This window comes from Atractosteus spatula, chromosome 7 (assembly GCF_055471065.1).
Source record: "Atractosteus spatula isolate fAtrSpa1 chromosome 7, fAtrSpa1.hap1, whole genome shotgun sequence".
Taxonomy (NCBI): Eukaryota; Metazoa; Chordata; class Actinopteri; order Semionotiformes; family Lepisosteidae; genus Atractosteus; species Atractosteus spatula.
In genome coordinates, this window is record NC_142712.1 from 13,458,888 (window position 1) to 13,478,802 (window position 19,915).

At 37.9% G+C, this 19,915-nt stretch overlaps 1 protein-coding gene across 1 annotated transcript; it reads left to right on the forward strand.

Annotated features, from left to right (window-relative positions):
* The first annotated feature begins 3,098 nt into the window (after nucleotides 1–3,098).
* Nucleotides 3,099–19,709, forward strand: rhogb (ras homolog family member Gb). Its single transcript, XM_088921348.1, has 3 exons — nucleotides 3,099–3,173; nucleotides 3,468–3,562; nucleotides 15,369–19,709. The coding sequence occupies exon 3, from the start codon at nucleotides 15,395–15,397 to the stop codon at nucleotides 15,968–15,970; it is 576 nt and encodes a 191-aa protein (XP_088777474.1). The 5' UTR covers nucleotides 3,099–3,173; nucleotides 3,468–3,562; nucleotides 15,369–15,394; the 3' UTR covers nucleotides 15,971–19,709.
* Nucleotides 19,710–19,915: the final 206 nt, after the last annotated feature.

Genomic DNA, 19,915 nt, shown 5'->3' on the forward strand with positions numbered 1-19,915 from the left:
TTACTCGTCGCAGTAGAAATACGTCACAGGATGCGCTTTAGGTGCTGTTGCTGTTTGGCGGGTAATAACGGCTGATACTCCGATTCCGTGGGTGCGACTCAGGGGCAGTTGTACCATGTTTTGCCACAATTAATTTGTTTTTCTTATTTGGTCATTGCGATATAATAGTACCTCACACAATGTGTTAACTTTATTTCGGGACATACTTGCACATTAGCGTTGATTTTATTAATACTAATTGCTGTTATTAGTTGACATACGTTTATAAACTATAACATTGTTCTGTTCTGTATTTGTTATATTTTTTATTTATAATTTGTAGGTTATTATTTTAACTTAATCTAACCGATTGCTTTCGCTTACTAAAAATACCAAGTTACTAAATTGCCAGTTATAAATAAAAATGTGTACTTAAGGTTTTCTAGTAATTATTAGGCTTTGTTGATTACTTTTGGAGTTTTCTGACATACAATAATTTGATCCCTATAAAGATTAAATTAATCGGCATGTATAATGCTTTTGTCGTTGAGCTCTAAAAGTAAGCACTAATATTGCCAACGAGAGGTGCCTAATACAGTTAAACAGCGTAGATATTCATTGGCAAGGAAAACTCAGTTTCTGTTTCTGATGTCAGGTGACGAAAAAAATACACCGGCACAGCAGTAGGTAGTGATTTGTGGGTTGCGTAACAAAGGCGCAGCAACAGAATTTACTGTCATTTGGCTTTGCGTCAGGAATCAAACGTGGCAGAGATTACATCTCGCATGACGCATCCGACATCTCTTCGCCTGGTAAAGCATTCAAATAAGCTTAAGTACGCCATCTTGAGGACTCTTTCTAGCACGAACTGTTCTGCACTTTCATACGTGGTGTATATCTCTGCTGTATACTTGTTTTTAAGAGAAGTAAATCTGCAGAATAAATTAGATTCATGGTTGAATCTGTTTGAAATTCACTGCCAAACCAAGGGACCTTAAAGAGATATTGTTGAACACAGAGGCCACTCAACTATGCCATTTTTCAAAGTATTTTTGTACACCCATGCTAACATAGGTTTGCCATAGCAAAGTGAGTGCATACTTAAACACGTTTTAGTTTAGCATTTTTCTTTGGAAATTTTGCTGATGAGTTTGTTCCATTCGTGCGTGTTCAATTAAAACATTCAAGTCTTGATGAAAAAAAACGTTGTACATCGCGTACAAAGTAAACATCGTTGGAAATGGGTAAACACTTTTGCAAGTCACTGTATGGAAAGACTATTTTTTTGGATAACATCATCGTACAGTATTTGAAGCACTGTGTTGCATTTTTCTGTTGATCAGGTTTTGACAGTTAATATTAATGTATATTTCATTTCCAAACAATTTTGCCAAGCATTTACCTATTACTAATTATTGGTCCATGTTTTAAAGCAGAACTGCACCCAGGATGTTGGTTCCAGAAAATAATGTTAAACTCTATATTACTACATGAACACCAGCCTTAACACCTTCAGCATGATCTCATCAGATATCATAAGATAGGGAAGACTGGGCCTGGTCAGTACTGGGGCAGGAGATCTTTAAGAAAATGTTCCTCAACTTGCAGCCCTTTCAGTCTGCTTTATTGTGCTCCAACCAGCACAAACACTGATTTGTCAGTCCTAATGATTACCAAATTGATAATTACAGACTGTGCTGGAACACAGTTTAGCAAGAGATTGAATTAGAAGTGCCACTGGTTGAGTAGCCCTGTTCTACTACAAAACCAGGTGCTGTTGTAAGTGGTATTGGTGGACCAGTAGGTGGCACTCTTCTTCCTGGATCACTAAGATACACATTGTATGGGGCCTGGGGACATTGAATGATGAGAAATGTCCTTAAACATTAAACTGACATTAAACCGAGGTTCTGATTACTTGTGTTTTAAGATGTTTTGGCTAAATTTCATTCTGCTTGCACAGTCTGGCCACACTACAGTTCCCCACGAATGCAGCTTGTGAAGCCATTTCTGACTTCTCCAACTTGTTCTGCTTTGTAGTCCACAGTGGTTGCCTCACAGTCAAAAACGTCTAGTTTTATATTTATAACCCAGTCAATGTGGCAATGCCTTTGTTGAAGTCAGAGTAATCAACAATGGATGTGGAGATGTCTTCTAGTTGAGATGGGCATTTATCTCTTCTTAATAATGGCTGAATTCTTTATTAAAATAAATTTGCATAAAATTGTACATTTAAGCCGGAAGAGACAAATGCCCCTAAAAAGACCAATTTCTCAATCACAAACAGATGGCGCTCTAAGATTGGACAATGTGGCTTTGGGTTCACACTGATTTGACCTCTTTAAGACGATGATGATTAATAACACCCCATAAATCAAATTATTATCTCGTGCAAGACATTTTCACAACTGAAAAAGCATCTGTCCGCAGTTAGAAAACTATCTAAACATTTTCAGAGGGCAACAAAAGCATCATGCTTTTGAAGGATGAAGGGGCTCACAGAAACATACAGTATGTATGTCTTAGGCTATGTTATTTAACCGAAGGGACTTTCAGATGCCCATCTGTAGCCTGGGGTGGTTGCTTAAAGTTTGCAGGTGGTTGTCATCCGTGTCAACCCTGGACTGCTGCGGAGCAGAACAGTCAGGCTGTTGCGCCTTTTAGTTCTTGATCTTTTTTTTTTTAATCTGAAACTTTGAAATTATAGTATCCCGGGTAAATGAACTTACTTCCTTTAGATGAACTTGATTTGAAAAACCGCAAATATGTCTATAACTTTCGCTTTTTAGCACCTAACTAAACGCCGCTTTTAGTTCGAAGTTGATACTTAAAATTTCTCACATTATTTTTGGTCAGAAACTCCAAAAATCTCTTTACATAACGGTCTTGATAGACTTTTTATTTGACAGACACAACAATTAATAAGTGAAAATAATTGGCACAATCCTTCTGGATCATTCTCCAAGCAGCAAAATGCAGCAAAACGCGTGCAAAGCTGAACGAATGAAGGTGTTAAGGTTTTAAATCTATGTAGTAAAATAGAAAATATTGACGCAGAGGGCGGTGGGTGTGGATGAATTAAAAATACGTAGTTCTAAGTTTTGTAACTAGATATTATAATTTTTGCTTTCAAGAGGATAGAACGAGGCGCTGCAATTTTGACTAAGACATTGGAAAAGTGTAAAGTATAAATGGTGAGTTTTTTTCCTTTTGTAAATGTTATTTGTCTATATACTGTATATGCACCACAGCTTGCAGTTGTTATTTAATCCGCAACAGTAGCACTGTATCATCAGTAAACGAGAGGAGACGGAGGGTAATGTGTTATCTAGAATCCGCCAATTAAACCAGATTTTTTTTTCAGTGTTTTGCATAGATGTCAAGTACGCATATATACATATATACTTTGCAAATATACTTCCTCATAGAGCAATGCCTTTTTTGTATTTGACTTCCTCCCCTGATATTACACTTCACTTCCTTCACAGAGCAAGAGGAGTGACTGCTCAACTAGACATTCAGTAAAGATATTCAGCCTGGGATCCAATAGGGAGAAGTACTCGCAGAAACAAGATTATGTGTGGTGAGTTTTTTTTTTTTCTATTTTCCATGCTTTTGTTTAAAAAAGACAACAAGATGACAGTCTTTCACCGATACTTGTTCAAATGTCTAGTAACTGTTATATTACATATGCTGCTTCTTAAGCAGAGGAGTTTCAGTTTTGTTTTGTCAGTAGTTGAGCGAATCTAGGCTGGTACATTAACGGTTTCGCAGGCATACGCCTCACTGTGCAATTTGTTACCGACCGAGGTTACAAAACTAAAATGTAATTTGGCCATAAGACCGTTAATTGAATAGACTTAATTCAACGAAAAGTTAAAGCTCGCGTGACGATTTTATGTTTTTGGTAAAGAAAAGTTTCAGTGAACCGTTTCTTGTCAGCTGAAATTGGTTCCTCTATTTTGAATTTAGTTAGAATCTTGAGTCAAGAGCCACTCCCTGAATGAACTAGTTTTTATACCTAAATGTTTGTGTACCCCAATCCCACGTGTACTTAATACACTCTTCTTTAGAATAACAAGAAAAGTCTCTCAATAAAGAAATTACCACTTTAATTTTATTTCACATTTGTTATGCAACTTCACGTTATTGTTAGAAATACAAAAACCAGAAGAAAAACGAAATCTAAATTCCAATTTGATAAATACGTTGCTTATTTAAAATGACCCCCATCTGATTTGCACCCCTGTATCACCGAACTTGATTACACAAATAATAAAATACACTGTATACCTCAAAGTTTGCTACTTTCGAACAAAGCATTACTATTCAAATTTACAATAATTAAAAAAAAGAATTAAAAAAGAACATAAGAAAGGTAACAAATGAGATTAAGATATTAAACCCATCTCCTTTAGTAGCAACTAATAGATCAGATCATCTCATTCAGTCTTTTCTTGAAAGAAACCAGAATTCTGGCTTCAATAATATGGCTGAGTAACTTGTTCCATTCTCTAACAACCTTTTGTGTAAAGAAATGCCACCTATTTTCCACTTGTGCCATATTTTGCTGTTCATTCTAAAGAAGTGCACTGGGTTGACTGTAAGTGCCTTTGAGGATTTTGAATCAGGACCCTTGTAGTCTTCTCTCTGAAAGAGTGTAAAATTGTAAAATTACACTCTTGGTATGTGCTTAGTCTTACAGTATGTTTTGCATTTTTTTATGCTTGATAGTGGAGTATACTGGTACTGTGAGCATTTCAAGCTTTGAAAGTTCTCAGCTTAGATCATTTTATTGAACAAAGCCAGGTGCTACCAACTTAGTTAGCCTCAGAGCCAGCAGTTTTTATAGTGTGGCACAAAGATTCAGAGGCCTAAGCTTGTATTATCACTTAACTGCCGAGGCTTTATGAACTGTCTTTGCAGGCCATGGTGTCAAGGCAGTTTAGGGAAGTCTCCATTATGGCTCCACATGACATATTTACTCTGGAAAAATAGTGATCCTAAGATATCACTTATCTACTGTACGTAGCAGCTTTTAAAACACTCATTCCTTTGCTACGGGCTTAAGACTGGCAGGTCTCTCTATTTCTACTGTACAGGCAGGCAGCTTGGAGAAGTGCACTCTCTTAAAAGATGAAAACAGACGTGGAAATGTTAGTTAACAGATATAAAGGAGCTATTAACTCAATATTTGGATTATGCCTTTACAGTTGTTAAGTATGGGGAAAATGCATCTATGACTTAGCCTTTAAGACTCCTGTACTTCCATCATAGGCGTTAACCAACTGCATACTGTTCACTGTCATGTTGGCTCTACTGATGTACAGGTACAGGAGAAAGCTTCTGGTGGTAGTGTGCTTTAAAGGTGCACAATGTCACAGACTGCATGAGAGGTGTCACGTTGACCTTGCAAGACAAACAGAAAACCTGAGTCAGTTAGATTCACTGTTGCATTTTTGAACGATGCGGTCTGTTTGCATAGAAACGCATGCTAAGACATTGAGACATCAGAGTTTTTGAAAAACAAGTTATTTGAGGGATTCTAGAGGAAGCTATTATTGCTAGTAATTTTCCTCAGCTAGTTTCTGCTTTCTCATGAAATAAAACTGTTATGGTTTGGCTATGCCATCTAATGTGGCACAAGAACGTTACTGTAGACCATACTTTATGTAACAATGCATACTGTGTGTACCGTATGCATTATTTTTTAAGTACTTTTAATTTTTTTAATCACTTTTTTCATGACCTAAAATATGTGTCCTGCGGGATACTGTCTTGTTCATTCTGGTTTGTTGCTTGCCCTCTTAATGAACATATTCCAGCCACACTAATGTCTGAAAAAAAGTCTCAAAGGTTTCTCATAGGAACTGCAGAAAGGAAGCAAGAGTATCACCATGTTGTTTAGCCTGGTGGTGCAACCAAAGTAGGATTCCCATATAGACTGTTTCCTGTCAGGTCTGGGAAATGGACATCATGCAACAACAACAAAAAAAACGAACAGAAGCTAAAGAACAGACACACAGCGTACACTGAGTGAAATATCTCTATCTGAAACTAAGGATAAAGTATCCTTTTTACTTGATTTAAAAGCTGAAGAATTCATTGCTTGTTGCCACGGTGTTTTGTTTTGTATCAGCAGATGTTCTAATCAAATTCCAAGCATTTTAAAAATCTGCCTGTGTTCGAAATGTAACTGATTTACCCAAGGGGGCAGATCTGTAAGACAACCTAGGGTTGTCTAAGGGGGTTGGCTAAGAGGGTGAAACCATTTTGTTGAAATATTTAGACAGCTGTATGGGAGAGAGCTATCCAACAGTGTGAAGTAGTTGGATTTTGATGGACATTTAGAGACCTTTAACAATATTAATGAGTGCAACTGAAACATGTTCACGTTAGCAAGCTTTCCAGCAATGGCCAGATACCAGTTCTTGGTCAGGTGTCAGTTTCCTACGAAGTAATTTGTGAAGGGAAGGCATTTTTTCGTCATATGACCAAATGCACGCAAAGGTTTTTTAAATTATTTGCAGATATTGACAAGGTACAATAATTCTGATAAATAATACACCCTAATCAGCCTTGCTTTCAATGTAGAGACTTAAAAGAATGACATCTTCTAATGGCTTATCTGTTTTACTTACATGTCAATCTATTTTGGGTATATTCTAAGAGGCTGCAATTGCTACGAATTGTGGGATTGAATATTAATTAGCTCTTACATTTTCAGGGCATTAGGCACCCATGAAGGCGGTCATGGCTACTAACTGACTTTATATGTGCAAAAGGTGGAATTAGAAGTATATTTAGGTCACAGCAGCACAGCAAAATATATATATTCATTCCTCTATATTGTACCTATCTAGTGCTACCACTATGCTATAGATAATATCTTCTGTAGTATTGCTCTGTGCTCCAAATTGATCTCTGAGACTTTGTGATACTTTTATAGCTTTACAGCCAGAATTTCCCACTGACTGCAAGAAATTAGGGTTAGTGTTAACTTGGCTGAAGGGATCTTGAATTTACTATGTTAACACCAACCCTATGTGTCTGCTCATGTTTTGATAATGTTGTTTGAGTGCATACTCTTGGAGGATTTAGAGAAAATGAATTCTGAAAATGAAAAACGGAAAAGAGACTGCACACAAGCCTATGAAGGATGTTTGTGTGTGGTTTTTGGCTATAATGGCTTGGTATGCTTACCATAGACCTAAAATAATAAGGGACCCCAGAACTATAGAGTGGTACAAAAAGTGGGGAACATTTCTGCAAACAAGGTATCCTGTTGCCTAATAAAGTCATTTCTGAAAATGAGTTATTCTGTCCCTAAAATCCAGTACATTTGTACAGATCAACTAAAGGCACTTAATCTTAATGTACACGACATTCCCAATTTAAGGTGTTAAGCTGTGATTCTGATTAATCAATACAGGCATGTTGTTTTCAGCAAAATTACTCCACAGGGTTGTTTATCCTTCATGTGAAGGGAAATCCTTTTTACAGTACTGCAATGTTCCAAAAAATATGGATAATGCATCCTTTAGGGCTGTAAATAAAAAACATGTTGTATGGATGATCTTTGCTAACTGCTTACACAAAATAATTCTGAAGTCACAAAAGCCCAATAAAAATGTATGAAGAAGGACAGTAGAAAAGGTCTATAAAAAGTGTTTAGTATAAAGTATAAAAAAATGTGTTTTCAAAAGATGGAACAGCAGTAGCAATTTTGTTTGATCTGTTCAGTATAAAATGTCTTAAAAAGAGTTTTTCCAGTGAACTGTGTTATTTCCCTTGATGCTGAGAAACCTTTCTATTTCCAAAGCAACTGAAGTTAAGACTCTTCCTGTTTTTATCTTAAACTTTAAAGGTATTGTTTCATTGTTTGGTTTATACCAAATGGCGTCTGGTTTTCAGGACTCATCCGTAGCTTAAAAGCACAGAACTGTATGGTTTTCAGAATTTTCTCTGAATCTTTTTTTTGACTGAACAAGTACATGTACTGGACAACTGTTCTACAGTTCTAAAATTTATCGTGGTAATACAGATATCATACTAGAAGATTCTATTACGATACCTGGTATTATATAACTGCGAAGCAGCTAAATGACCTCGTGAAAAATGATAAGCAGGACCTATGATAGCTGGCCATGAGTTTTGATGTGGACTGGCCTGCAGCCAGCAGACTCTCTTCTTGACAACAATCCTGCCTCCTGGCTTTGAATGTGTGCACCACATCTTTGTTAGGCATCTGTCATAGTGTGCTTATCAGATCCAAAGGATAATTAAGGATCTTGACTGGAAAAAAAAAAAAGATATTTGAAAAACTTTTAAAAATACATAATTATTAGCCCGATGATGTGCGATAAACATGCCGTACTGTAGTGTGCAGCGTATTGGGTTAGATTTGGACGCCTGCATTGGTTTTGTAGAAGGAAACATAACAGTGCAAATGCAGACATCGTGCCCTGGTAAATTCTTTGTGAAGGCAGTTGTAATTCGTCTGAAAATTGCCTGTTTGATCAGAAGCTGTCTGTGAATGTGTGCACCTCAGTGGAAGTCTAGTTTCCCTTAACCACTATCCCAGTATGGTGACGGGGCATGGTGTGCTGTAGGAGGTGCCATTGTTGGGATGAAATGACTGATGACTTGCAGATTGGCCATGGAAGATCCTAGGGCACTGCTAGGAAGAGTTTGGCATCTTACCCTGGTGTCTTGGCTACATTTCACCTTGAGCTTGCGCCATCTAGCTTCTCCATATTTCTTCCCTAAGATTGGAGAAGTAATTTCTCACTTCACCAATCAAATTAAGTTAACTCCCTCTGATCTGCTGTGTGGATGGGCTGGGGGTGTGGGGGTTGCTAGTACATAATAGAATTGCTGCCCTACATCAGCAGCCAAGCAAGTGTTTTCCTAGATGTGAAGCGATGTGAAACACCGTGGGATCCTTTGGGATAAATATTGCTGCACAGATCCAAACAGTTGTTTTTATAAAAATAATTTACAAACAAAATAATTATTGTGATTAATGAAGAGGAAATCTTAACATGTGCCTGGTGAGTCTAACAATCATATGTACTCTTCTTTTTCGACCATACGTGCTAGTGAAGTTTAATTCTAAAAGCCCTTGCTGGGTGAAATTATGCTGTTGTTCTTTTGAAACTGCTGTATAACACTGTGAGCACAGGCCGTAGGTGTTCAGGCGCTACTAGCGTTGTTATGGACCATGAATTTGTAGCTTGTAAGCTGTTTAAGGAAAAATAGAAGACTATCAATACGGAGTTCCTTTTTATGTACAGTATATATAAACACTGTATGCTGTGATGTGTTGTGGTATGAAGTTCTATAACAGGGCTTCTGTGGTTCAGCTGTAGCAGCCTGTATCAGCTTAGCTCTGCTCTGTGTTGTTTTATCAGAAGATGCAAGTGGTTTTGTTAGGCTGATACAGCGTACATCACTAATTCACTGCCATTAGTGACCTGACTGGCACTTTGCCCTGCTGTATCTCATTCTTCTATGTCACACATAGACTCACTTCTGCTTTTCTGCAGTTAGAAATTTGGTTTTGTAATATACCAATATTGCATTTACAGGAGTTTCTTCCCTTCTCCTTTCCTGTCCTCTTATCTCCTTTCTCCCCTGCTTCTCAGAATTTTGACATGATGCTTTAAAAATACAATTGCCAGAGGACTTCTGGGACTTCTGTTTTTTCTCACTTGGCACAACACTATGCCCAGGTGTCTCCAGTTGACTACTGGGCCCTCATCTTGTGATAAAATTGTGGGTCATTTTGTTTTAAGATTACTTTAAATATGTTTGGTGCATGCTTGTTTTGCCAGTACTGTTCATTGTCATTACCTTGCCATGAGCTGTGCAAACAATTTGAGAGAAAGGATGCTGCACGCATTTCCTCCCACCTTAAACCCCTACTTCAGGGCAGAAGAAGAAGTTGGCACTGTACAATGTTAAACCTGGAGTGCTGCACACTTTTGTATGAGTACAGCCTCAGACATTACTAACACTACCTGAAGCAAAATGTGAGAGGTCCTGAGAGCTGTGAGAGCTCTTCTGCGACCTTTGAAATAGCAGTATGCATTCTGGAATGTGTACGGCAAACCTTTTTCAATTGTAAAGCTGTTCTCGCGAGTTTGTGGCTGTACCCATATGAGTACTAGAGTGCTCTAGTCCAGTGTCATCACCGAGTGGAACTAGGAGGTTCTTGTTCTCCAGAGGATGGGCAGAGCTGTATCACATCTCCCTGTTGTTGTGTTGAACATCTGTAGCACAGAGAGACTGGTAAGAGTCCAGTGTTCTGCTTTCAGAATGAATTAGTCTGAATGTGTTTCTTCCACCACCCCCTCTCCCAAAATCCAAACTGTAATAAACCATTTCTGAGTTGTGTTGAAAGAAAACCTATATTTTGGTATGTGTTCCTAAACCTTAAATGGAAAAAATTGACCCAGGTGTTCTTAATAATTTTAAAAAAGGACCATATTTTTTTGGGTGTGTGTGTGGGGGAGGGGGGGGGGTGTTTACACAAACTTATTGTTACTCGGTCGAAAAAAAGAAGTAAAAAAATTTAAAAAGAAAAAAAAATACTTTTACAAACTTCCTATGTGCTCCATTTTACAGAACTTCATGAACATCCGGATGTGACCTAGAAAGGTAGTGGCAGCCATGTGATCACTGCTAATACTTGCTGAAAGTGCAGCATTGAAATAATTTGGGTTAAATCATTGCACTGATGATTGATTGTATTCTACAGGTAACAAAAAGTTGCTTTTCCACTAAACTTATTTATATAACAATAAATTGTTTTTTGTGCAGTCAAATATATATTTCTATAACTGGTGTTGGAGTGTGCATTTGATTCTGGTAGGATGTTTTCTCTATACTCTAAACTCTTCGGCAGTGTAGTTTAAATGTGAAGGAATGACGAGGCCAAGCCAGGGAGAAGGTGATGAGGCCTGTTTAATCCATTGTACGATTTCAGTACATAGTGGCCAGCACGCAGGAAAGAAGAATCTTTTGACAGAAATGAAAGGATGCTCATTGAGGAGTTATGTTGGGGTGAAAACAACTTGGTATGCTTAATTTACTAGAAATATAAGACTAGAAACAAAATGTGCACCAGCATGCATTTTCCGGAAAGCTAGAATGCTTTGTGGAAGTGAAGCTCACACAACTTAACCACATAGTTTAAGCTAAAATTACTTAGGAGGACTTTGAATAAACATCTGACAAGTAAGTTCTTGTAAGACATCAAAAAGTAACTTGCATTAGTTAAAGGGTCCTAGACTCGGTTTTATTTTCTTGTTATTGTGAAATGCTTGTGCCCCGCTCCTGCAGGGAGCCAGGAAATCTTTTACACACTGCAACAAAATATTAGGCTCACAGGAAGAAGTGTTTGTAAAACAGGCAATCGGAAGCTGAACTCTGACCAGCAAAATACTATTTGCAATGGTGAAAGGATACACAAATAAAAATATTGCAGGAAAAACACATATACTGTACTGACACCCAGGCATGCATACTGTAAAGTATAGATAGTGGAGGATATACATTATGTAAGAATTTAGATGTGCATATATTCAGAGGTTTCCTTTTCATGCTCCTTTAGTTTTTCATTATGTAGTTTTGTAGTACTCTAGCAACAGATGAGTTAGAATATTTAAACTGGTATTTAAAAAGTTTAAAAAAAGTGTAGTTCCTTATAGACAATCATTCAGGTTCCGTAAGCAGAATGGCAAGGTAATGTGTCTTTTGACACACCTTTCACTCAAGTGAGCTGATGTGTTGAAGTTAATATTAAATAAAAACAAATGGATGACAACTTTTCATGATATCTGTATGTATTTGGGATGTTTACCCATTCAAAAGTAAAATGAATGATTCTTAGATGGGCAATCATTGGTCTGCATTTTACTGCAAAAATACATAAAAGATTAAAAAAACTTTAGAAGCAATTTGACATAACACAGCATCTTAGGTGTACTGTTAATGACGAACCTCACTTGAAGAAACCAGAGAGTAGCTACCATTTATTCATCTGTACCGTGCTGTTTCCATGGATATATCCTTTGGTAATGCATCTTCAGTGAATGATAGTGATGACATATTTTATTGTTTTTCCAGATAACTGACTTGGAAAACATCCCATCTTTTTGTTTTTCTTTTTTTGACCTAATGGAATATGTATTGATCCAGAATCTCTTCTCTCTCCACATTACTGTAACTGCAAAAGAATGTAATAGAATGAAAGACTGATGCTTCAATCCCCGCAGAACTCTTTTTTTCATACTAGTGATTTATTTTTAACACTTAATCATTCTGTTACATTATTAGTCAAATATTAGCAAAATACAGTCTGTCACTGTAGTTTAGTCTCTAACCCAGCCTGGGAGAGAATAAGACATTGACAGTATGTCCTCTGAAACACACACATGTCATTATGACGTCTTATTTTCTCAGTAAGAGTCTTGAGTATCAGACTTTAAGACTTTGGGCATCAGTGCAGGATAGATGTGGCTTTAACTGCTAACATGAAAAAACATGGGTGCCCAGCAGTGCCAGGAGGCACTAAGGCATGGAGAGCAAAAACAAATATACAGCTTGAGAACATGACAACAGTTACAGATGAGTGGAAGACATCTGGCCCTTTGTTTTTTCCAATTAGTCTCGTCCAGCCATTTCTTGAAAGACGGCAGAGTATCAGCTTCAACAAAATGGCTGGATAATTTGTGTCGCACTCCCACAATTCTCTGGTAAAAAAGTGCCTCCTGTTCTCAGTTTTGAATGCACTTCCACATACTTGCCACCTGTTGTTCTTGTTTCACTGTTCATTCTTAACAAGTCAAGCGTATTGACTTTATCAGTGTCCTTGAGGATTCTGAATCCTTGTATGAAGTCCCCTCTCAATCTTCTCTTTTCAAGACTAAAAATGCTCAGTTCCCTCATTCTGTCACCCTGCTCGCCCCAGCCTTATCAAAGCATGTGACGCATTTCCTCCTTCATTCACCATGTAGTTTTCTTATGTGCAAATAAACAAAAGGCAGACAGTTCCTGAAGCTGACTGTTTATTGTGCATCTGCACTTAACTTCCTGCATTTTACATTGTGCCCTGTTGTATCCCTGTCATTTGATACTGCTGTACATTTACTGCTTGTTGTATTTACACTGATTTATTTGAAAACATTACAACAGCAGACTGATGCACACAGTTTTGACTTAAACCTGGATCCTTCACTATACAGGATTCATCCTCTCTAATCATTACTAGGTTAACCTTTCAAAAGCTCCATTTCCTCGCTTAGCAGTCACCACTTAAAGCTTTAGTGAAACGTAGGATTGTCTATATTATTTAATGCTATGTATTGAATTTGGCATAGACACATCTGACATTTTTTGGGTTTAATGCACACTGAACTTTAATAACCACATTGTTAATGAGTCTTTGTGATTCTTGGCTCAGATAGTTCCTTTTGTTATATTTTCAGGTGGCTTGTCCCTAAAATCTGTCTTTTTTCCATCATGGCCTCCCCTGGTTCTTTGCATCTGCATCGGGGCTGTCGAAGCCAACCTCGTTTTGTGGTGTCAAAGACGATATTATCGAACTGTGGTTTTAAATATGCTTTAAACGAAGGCAAGAGAATGCGAATGAAGCAGGCACTGAAGGGCGTACTTTCTATTGTCTGCAAACTTCCCCAAAGTAACAAGGGAAGAGATAAGATCTAACAAAAAGCCACTAGACACTGACAGAAAGCAGGCATTTTCATCTGAGTTATGGGCTTACATTTACAGTAAGCGCCATCACATTCAGAGCTTATCTTTGTTTTGAACAGGCCTGGTTTCTCTGAGGAGGCTTCGTGTTTGTTAGTTAGTGCAGACCATGTCTCAGCAGCGAAATACAGTAAAACTCAATTGGGTGGAGCTGAGGCACTGAGAGGTCAAGCTAAATTCTCCCTCCACCCTGAGGAACTGTGCTGGAACTAAACACTCACATTTCTAGCCAGTAGTATTCAGTCCAGTCATAGTGTTAACAAGACAGCATCTGTGTTCATATGTAATTAGGGCTGGGAAATGCATTGTCTGTGACCCTCTCTGTCAACTAAGTTTAATAAGCCTTTATATCAGTTCAAAGTTTGCATGATGTTGTTTGAGGAGTGACATAAAACAGGCGGGCAAAATGAAATGTATGCCTGGAGCAGCTTGTTGTTGAAGTGTTTGTGCCTAGAGTTTGACATCTGGAGTTGTGACACTACAAAGCTTTAGAGATAGGGTGGGCCCTTCATTTTTCCTGTAAATCCCATCTTGAAGAAAGTAAAGTACTGTAGGAGGTCACAAAGTTTTTCTGAAGGAACATTACTAACCAAACTCTGTACAGTGCAGCTACAGTGTAAAACAATGATATTAAAGCAACATATTCACAAGCTCCTTTTTCTGCTATGTCTATTTTAATTGATGCCCTGCATTATGTTAGCTGTTAAATATCCCTGTTCTGACCTTAAATGCATGCTCAGTTTCTAGTTTTGTTGCTCTTCATTTTCTTCACACCTAGAGAAAGGGAAACTTCTGAAAGGAGAAACACATTGGTTACAACTTACCAGTTCACTGTGTCTAACAAAGCCTAACTGCTAGTATAATCCCATTGGTGTGTGAATACAATAACTTATTACAAACCTGAAATCTTTGTAATAACATAAAAAAGATACAAATGCGAGAACGCCATTCAGCCTATCTAATGTATTTGGTTTTTAGTAGCCTAGCGATCTGAGGACCAACCACCTCTGAATGAAGCCAGGGTGTAAGCTTTGACAAACAGACTGAGTAGCTTGTTCTAGACTACTAAAAAGTGTCCCCCCATTTTAAATTCCATAGTTTATACTTGTATCTCAAGCACACATTTTTTATCATTTACAAAACACCCTTCTAGGGCAAACCTCTCTTGAATATTCTGTGAACGCACCATTTTTGTTTTAGTTTTTAATGAGCATTCAACTACCATGCTGTGTAGCACAAGGCCATGGGAAAACTACCCTCTTTTATTTCAGATGTTTTCCTGTATCTTGTTTCCATGTTTATCCTTAATTTGCATGAACAATACTGTGGGACCAGTGCCTTTTTGTCTGACTTTCCTTTTATTTGTTACGCTAGGTAACAACACATGTTAACAAGGCTGGTTGTATTAAATGAATAAAACACTTCCTCTGTGAAGGACAGGGGCTCGTTCAGGTTTCCTAGCCAGCAGGGGAAAAGAATCATTTTCAGAAGTTTTAAAATGGAAAAATGTGCTTGATATTGAGGAGTTCTTGGCCAGTGACCCTGGAATAAGTGAGGATGCCTAAATTATGGATGTTTTGAAAAGAAGCTAATTGAGTGTTTGTCTTTTGCAGGATGCTGAAGTCCTGAACGGGTGAGAATGCAGAGTATAAAGTGTGTGGTGGTAGGAGATGGTGCTGTGGGAAAGACCTGTCTCCTGATCTCCTACACCACCAATGCCTTTCCCAAAGAATACATCCCCACTGTCTTTGACAACTACAGCTCCCAGGTAACTGTGGATGGCAGGACTATTAGCCTAAATCTGTGGGACACGGCAGGCCAGGAGGAGTACGACCGCCTGCGTACCCTCTCTTATCCGCAGACCAACGTCTTTGTCATCTGCTTCTCCATCGCCAGCCCGCCCTCCTATGAGAATGTCAAGCACAAGTGGCACCCAGAGGTCACCCACCACTGCCCCAATGTGCCTATCCTCCTGGTAGGCACCAAGAAGGACCTGCGTAATGACGCCGAGGTCTTGAAGAAGCTCAAAGAGCAGAACCAAACCACCATCACCCAGCAGCAGGGCTCCGCGCTCGCTCGCCAGATCCACGCCATCAAGTACCTCGAGTGCTCAGCCCTCAACCAAGAAGGCATTAAGGAGGTTTTTGCAGAGGCGGTACGGGCCTTCCTCAACCCCCAGCCTGCCTGCACTAAGAAACCCTGTGTGCTCTTGTAGACAGAAGGTGACCCATCATCATAATAATAAAGAAATAAAATAATAATCTAGTAATATGAAATATACCAACGACTATGAGAAGGGAGCGTTCACAGCTGAGATTATATTTGGGCGAAAAATGAGAACATGAGATTTTTGATATTTTCTCCGAGTGGAGGGCTTTACTTGGAAAAAAAAAGCAACCTAGATGGTTTCATCGTGACTTTATGTTTGGAAGGGCGAAGGAAGTAAGAAGTCTCTGGCTGGAGTCCCATATGTAATTCCAGCTTTGGATGCTGCCCTACAGAGAAATCAGAAGAGTCAGCAGTCAATCCTTTTTCTTCCTTTATATCTGCATCCCCTATCATCTTTCTATTTTTTTTGCTTTTCTTTTTTTTTTCCAAAACACATTCTTTCCTGTTGAGAATATTAATGCATCATACCATTCACAAACTGTAGTCATTGTGGACAGGCTGTGGTCACTCAGAATGGTATGGATGCTTTTCTTAACCCAAAAGTGCTACATCCACTATGAAGCTTCACAAATTTAGTAAAACATGCGTCAAAGTTTGATGATTGGATAGTTCGCCCCTTTTCATAGTTATAGATAACATAATCATGTTTAATCTGACAATTTCAAGGAGTGGTAACAACCAAATTAAAGGCTGTCAGCACTGCTGCCTCCCAGATCCTGTGTCTTGCATTACCATACTGGGGTGCCTTTCCTCTGGAGTTTGCATGTTCTTCCTGTGTTCACAAGGGTTTTCGCAAGGTGTGCTGGCTTCCTCCCATCTCATGGAGCTTACGAAGACATGCCTGCCCTTTGTGCTCGTGTGCTTGTGCCCTGCGATGTGGACTAAACATCGACATTGTCTTGCGCCGGACACTGTGCTTCTGGAAACACCTCTGCGTTGAGCAGCCCTGAACAAGAATAAGCAGCTTTTTAACAACTGGTGGGATAGATGGATACATGTGAGCGCACATGTAGAAAAATGTTAAACAAAATATCCCTAACACCTATCTTAAAAATGGGATTTAATACAGGATGAGTTTATCCTTTTCCTCAGGGGCTTCCTTCCACACCTTCAGGATAACGATGAGTTAGTCTTCTCTCTTAAAGAGATCCTTGTTAATTTTCAACTGATTACACTGACAGTTTCATTCCATAATGGGTTAGCACCTTGTCACATGTCTAGGGCAAAATGGGCCATTCTTATCAAGTTACAGTAGTGCATGGAGGGTTTAGAAGTCTTTCTTTCCTTTATTTTACAGAGATTACTGAGATTTTATAGTGCTTTCATCCAAATGTAAAAACTCAAATTCTGCAGTGAGCGACCTGTTACATTTGGCCTTTTGCATTATTCCTCCTATGGACCTTGAAACATGAATATGAAACACTCTATGAATAGCACAAGCAAGATAGAATGAGGAAAAAAACCTGAGATATAATTAATCATATGCAGGGTTTTGTGATTTGATCAGGTGGCATAGACATAGGATAGGCCTCTCCTCAAAGTAAAGAGAAGCTTCCTGCGCAGGCATATATCAGCTTGTTCTCCTTTTTTTTATCTTTTTTTTTAAAAGAGCAATCTAATCACAAAAAGAAGACTGACCTTGATCCCAGTTTTTCATTAACTATTCAAACCAGGCTTTAGCTGAAACAGAAAGGGATCAATACAACTGCCATCTGCAATGTCCTGCACTACTTAAGCACATACAGTAGACAGAGGTGTGAGGAACACTGCTTTGTAGTGTGAACAAGAGAAAGGTCAGAGTTGATATCTGTAGTTAACAGCAAGCCCTGCAAATGACGAATTTCAGCAGCAGAGATCTTATCTGAATTCTGATTGGTGGGGAACACTGCTGGTGACGGCAACTAGTAACCGCAAGCCCAGTGGACAGAGAAAGCCTATCACGCTGGAGATAAACTGGAGATTTGTATCTCCCTCTGCCTTCAAAGTGTTCACTTGTACCACTAGATATTTACTTTCCCTCCAGAGTTCTGGTTCTTTGGTATATTTTTGACAAGGGTGTTTTCATTTCAAAATCCACCCTTTTTTCTTTTCAAAATAAAGTTTAAATATACAGTAAGAAACTTGGTCATTTTTAGCACTGGCTAAAGAGGTTGAAGCTGAATGGTTTTGTTTTTTTCTTTCACAAACTTCTATTTTTGCTTTTAAAACCTGGTGCAATGTCCCTCCATTTGAAAACTGCCTTATTTCTGCACTGCAGAAGGAAAGAAGCCTTTTTAATTTTGTGTTACAGTTCTTTTGTACTATGATTATGTAGTAAAAAGGTACCATATAGTAATCATGAATACCAAAATAATTGTATGAAAGATACAAGATGTTTTATAGAGAATTGTGTTGTGCATTTTTATTTTGTATCTCCGTTTTGGAAGTCTGTGATACAGTAAGTTAAATCATTTTCCTGTTGTGGCATTAGGCTGTCAGCAGTATGCAGTCTCAGATGTCTACCTTCAGCCTCTTGGTACCCTTGTTGTGAATAATTTAAAATTTTCATCTGTTAAAATAGAATCACCTAAAAGAAATGTCCCATTTTCTCATTATTCACAGTGAACTGAGAAATTTCATAGCATAGATATTAACATGTCATCATACAGTGGAGGAAAATTCAGTCATAACCTGAACCAGGAATATTATTCTATAGTACTTTGGACTAGAGGATCATTGAATGTGGCTTCAGATGTTTTCACACAGCTGCTACTAATTATGGAAGTTAGTGTGAATCAACAAGGAATCAAGCTTTTTTTCTTTATGAACTGCATCAATAGTTATCATGATAAGCAGGCAAACAGATCCCGATAGTATAGTACAGGAAACGGGAAAGGTCCCAGTTACTGTTATTGTCATATTTGTAAGTTTCATCAAGTGGAAAACCTGATCTTTTATGAAAACATACATTGATGGTACAAGAATGAAAAGGAACTAGAAAGATTTTGTTTAAATAGATTTTACCAATATTTTCTGATGCTTAGTTTCAAGTCTGATTTAGAGTAGAGTTCACCACACCACACATTAAGACAGTTTGCCAAATTACATTATTCTCAAAGACAAGTTTATGCACTGAAAAAATGTTTTTAAAACTTTTGAAAAGCTTGATTCACCAAGAGAAAAGTTAACTGCATCAGCAACAAATTGCAAAATAGTATAATAGAAAAGCTTTCCACATAAGACCTAATATGACCTCACAAAGAAGAAGGGAAATTAATTGTTACACATGATTATCTGAGTAATGTACAAAATACTGGAGTTGAGTGTTTCTTAATCACATTTTGCTAAAGCTGCTTGTATCAGTGGTTGAAGATATGTTTGATGTAAAGATGTTGAAGATTCAGCTGACACTTTTATTCACGTATTTCCACAGAAATGTGCCTTGCTGAAATTTGTACTTCTTGGTCCAAACATTTGTACAGTATTTTTCTGCAAAGGTTTCTGCAGTGAATACCACTAGAATTGTCCTTTGGCATAAAAGTGATAATGGGGAAAAAACAGCCTTTTGATTTAAGGTTTCATCTTAGTCCAATCAATACATTTGTTTATTTTATATATTGTTTTTATGCTCCTTGCTTGATTGTCCTTTTATAAAAAAATGCTTATCTTTAATTTATGGTTTAATGTTGTCTAATTAAATAACACTTTTTTTAAAAAGTCACAAGTTTTACAGAACCTGTCAGGTTGTTCACATAAACATGTTGATTGCTCTATCTCAACTAAAATTAAACCAAAGTATATATCCAGACTCCTGTTCAGTATTTCATTTGCTTTTTGCTACAGTTATTCCAGCTCTCTGTAACTGCGTGGTTGTTGTGTGATCGGAAGAGATCTCCCCTTTGAGCTAGCTTGCTATGTTGACCTCAAGTCTGAATTCCAAGTATCCGTAAGTGTCTGCAGATACTACATGGAGATACTCTGATAAGGTCATAGAGCAGATGTTAAAATTAAA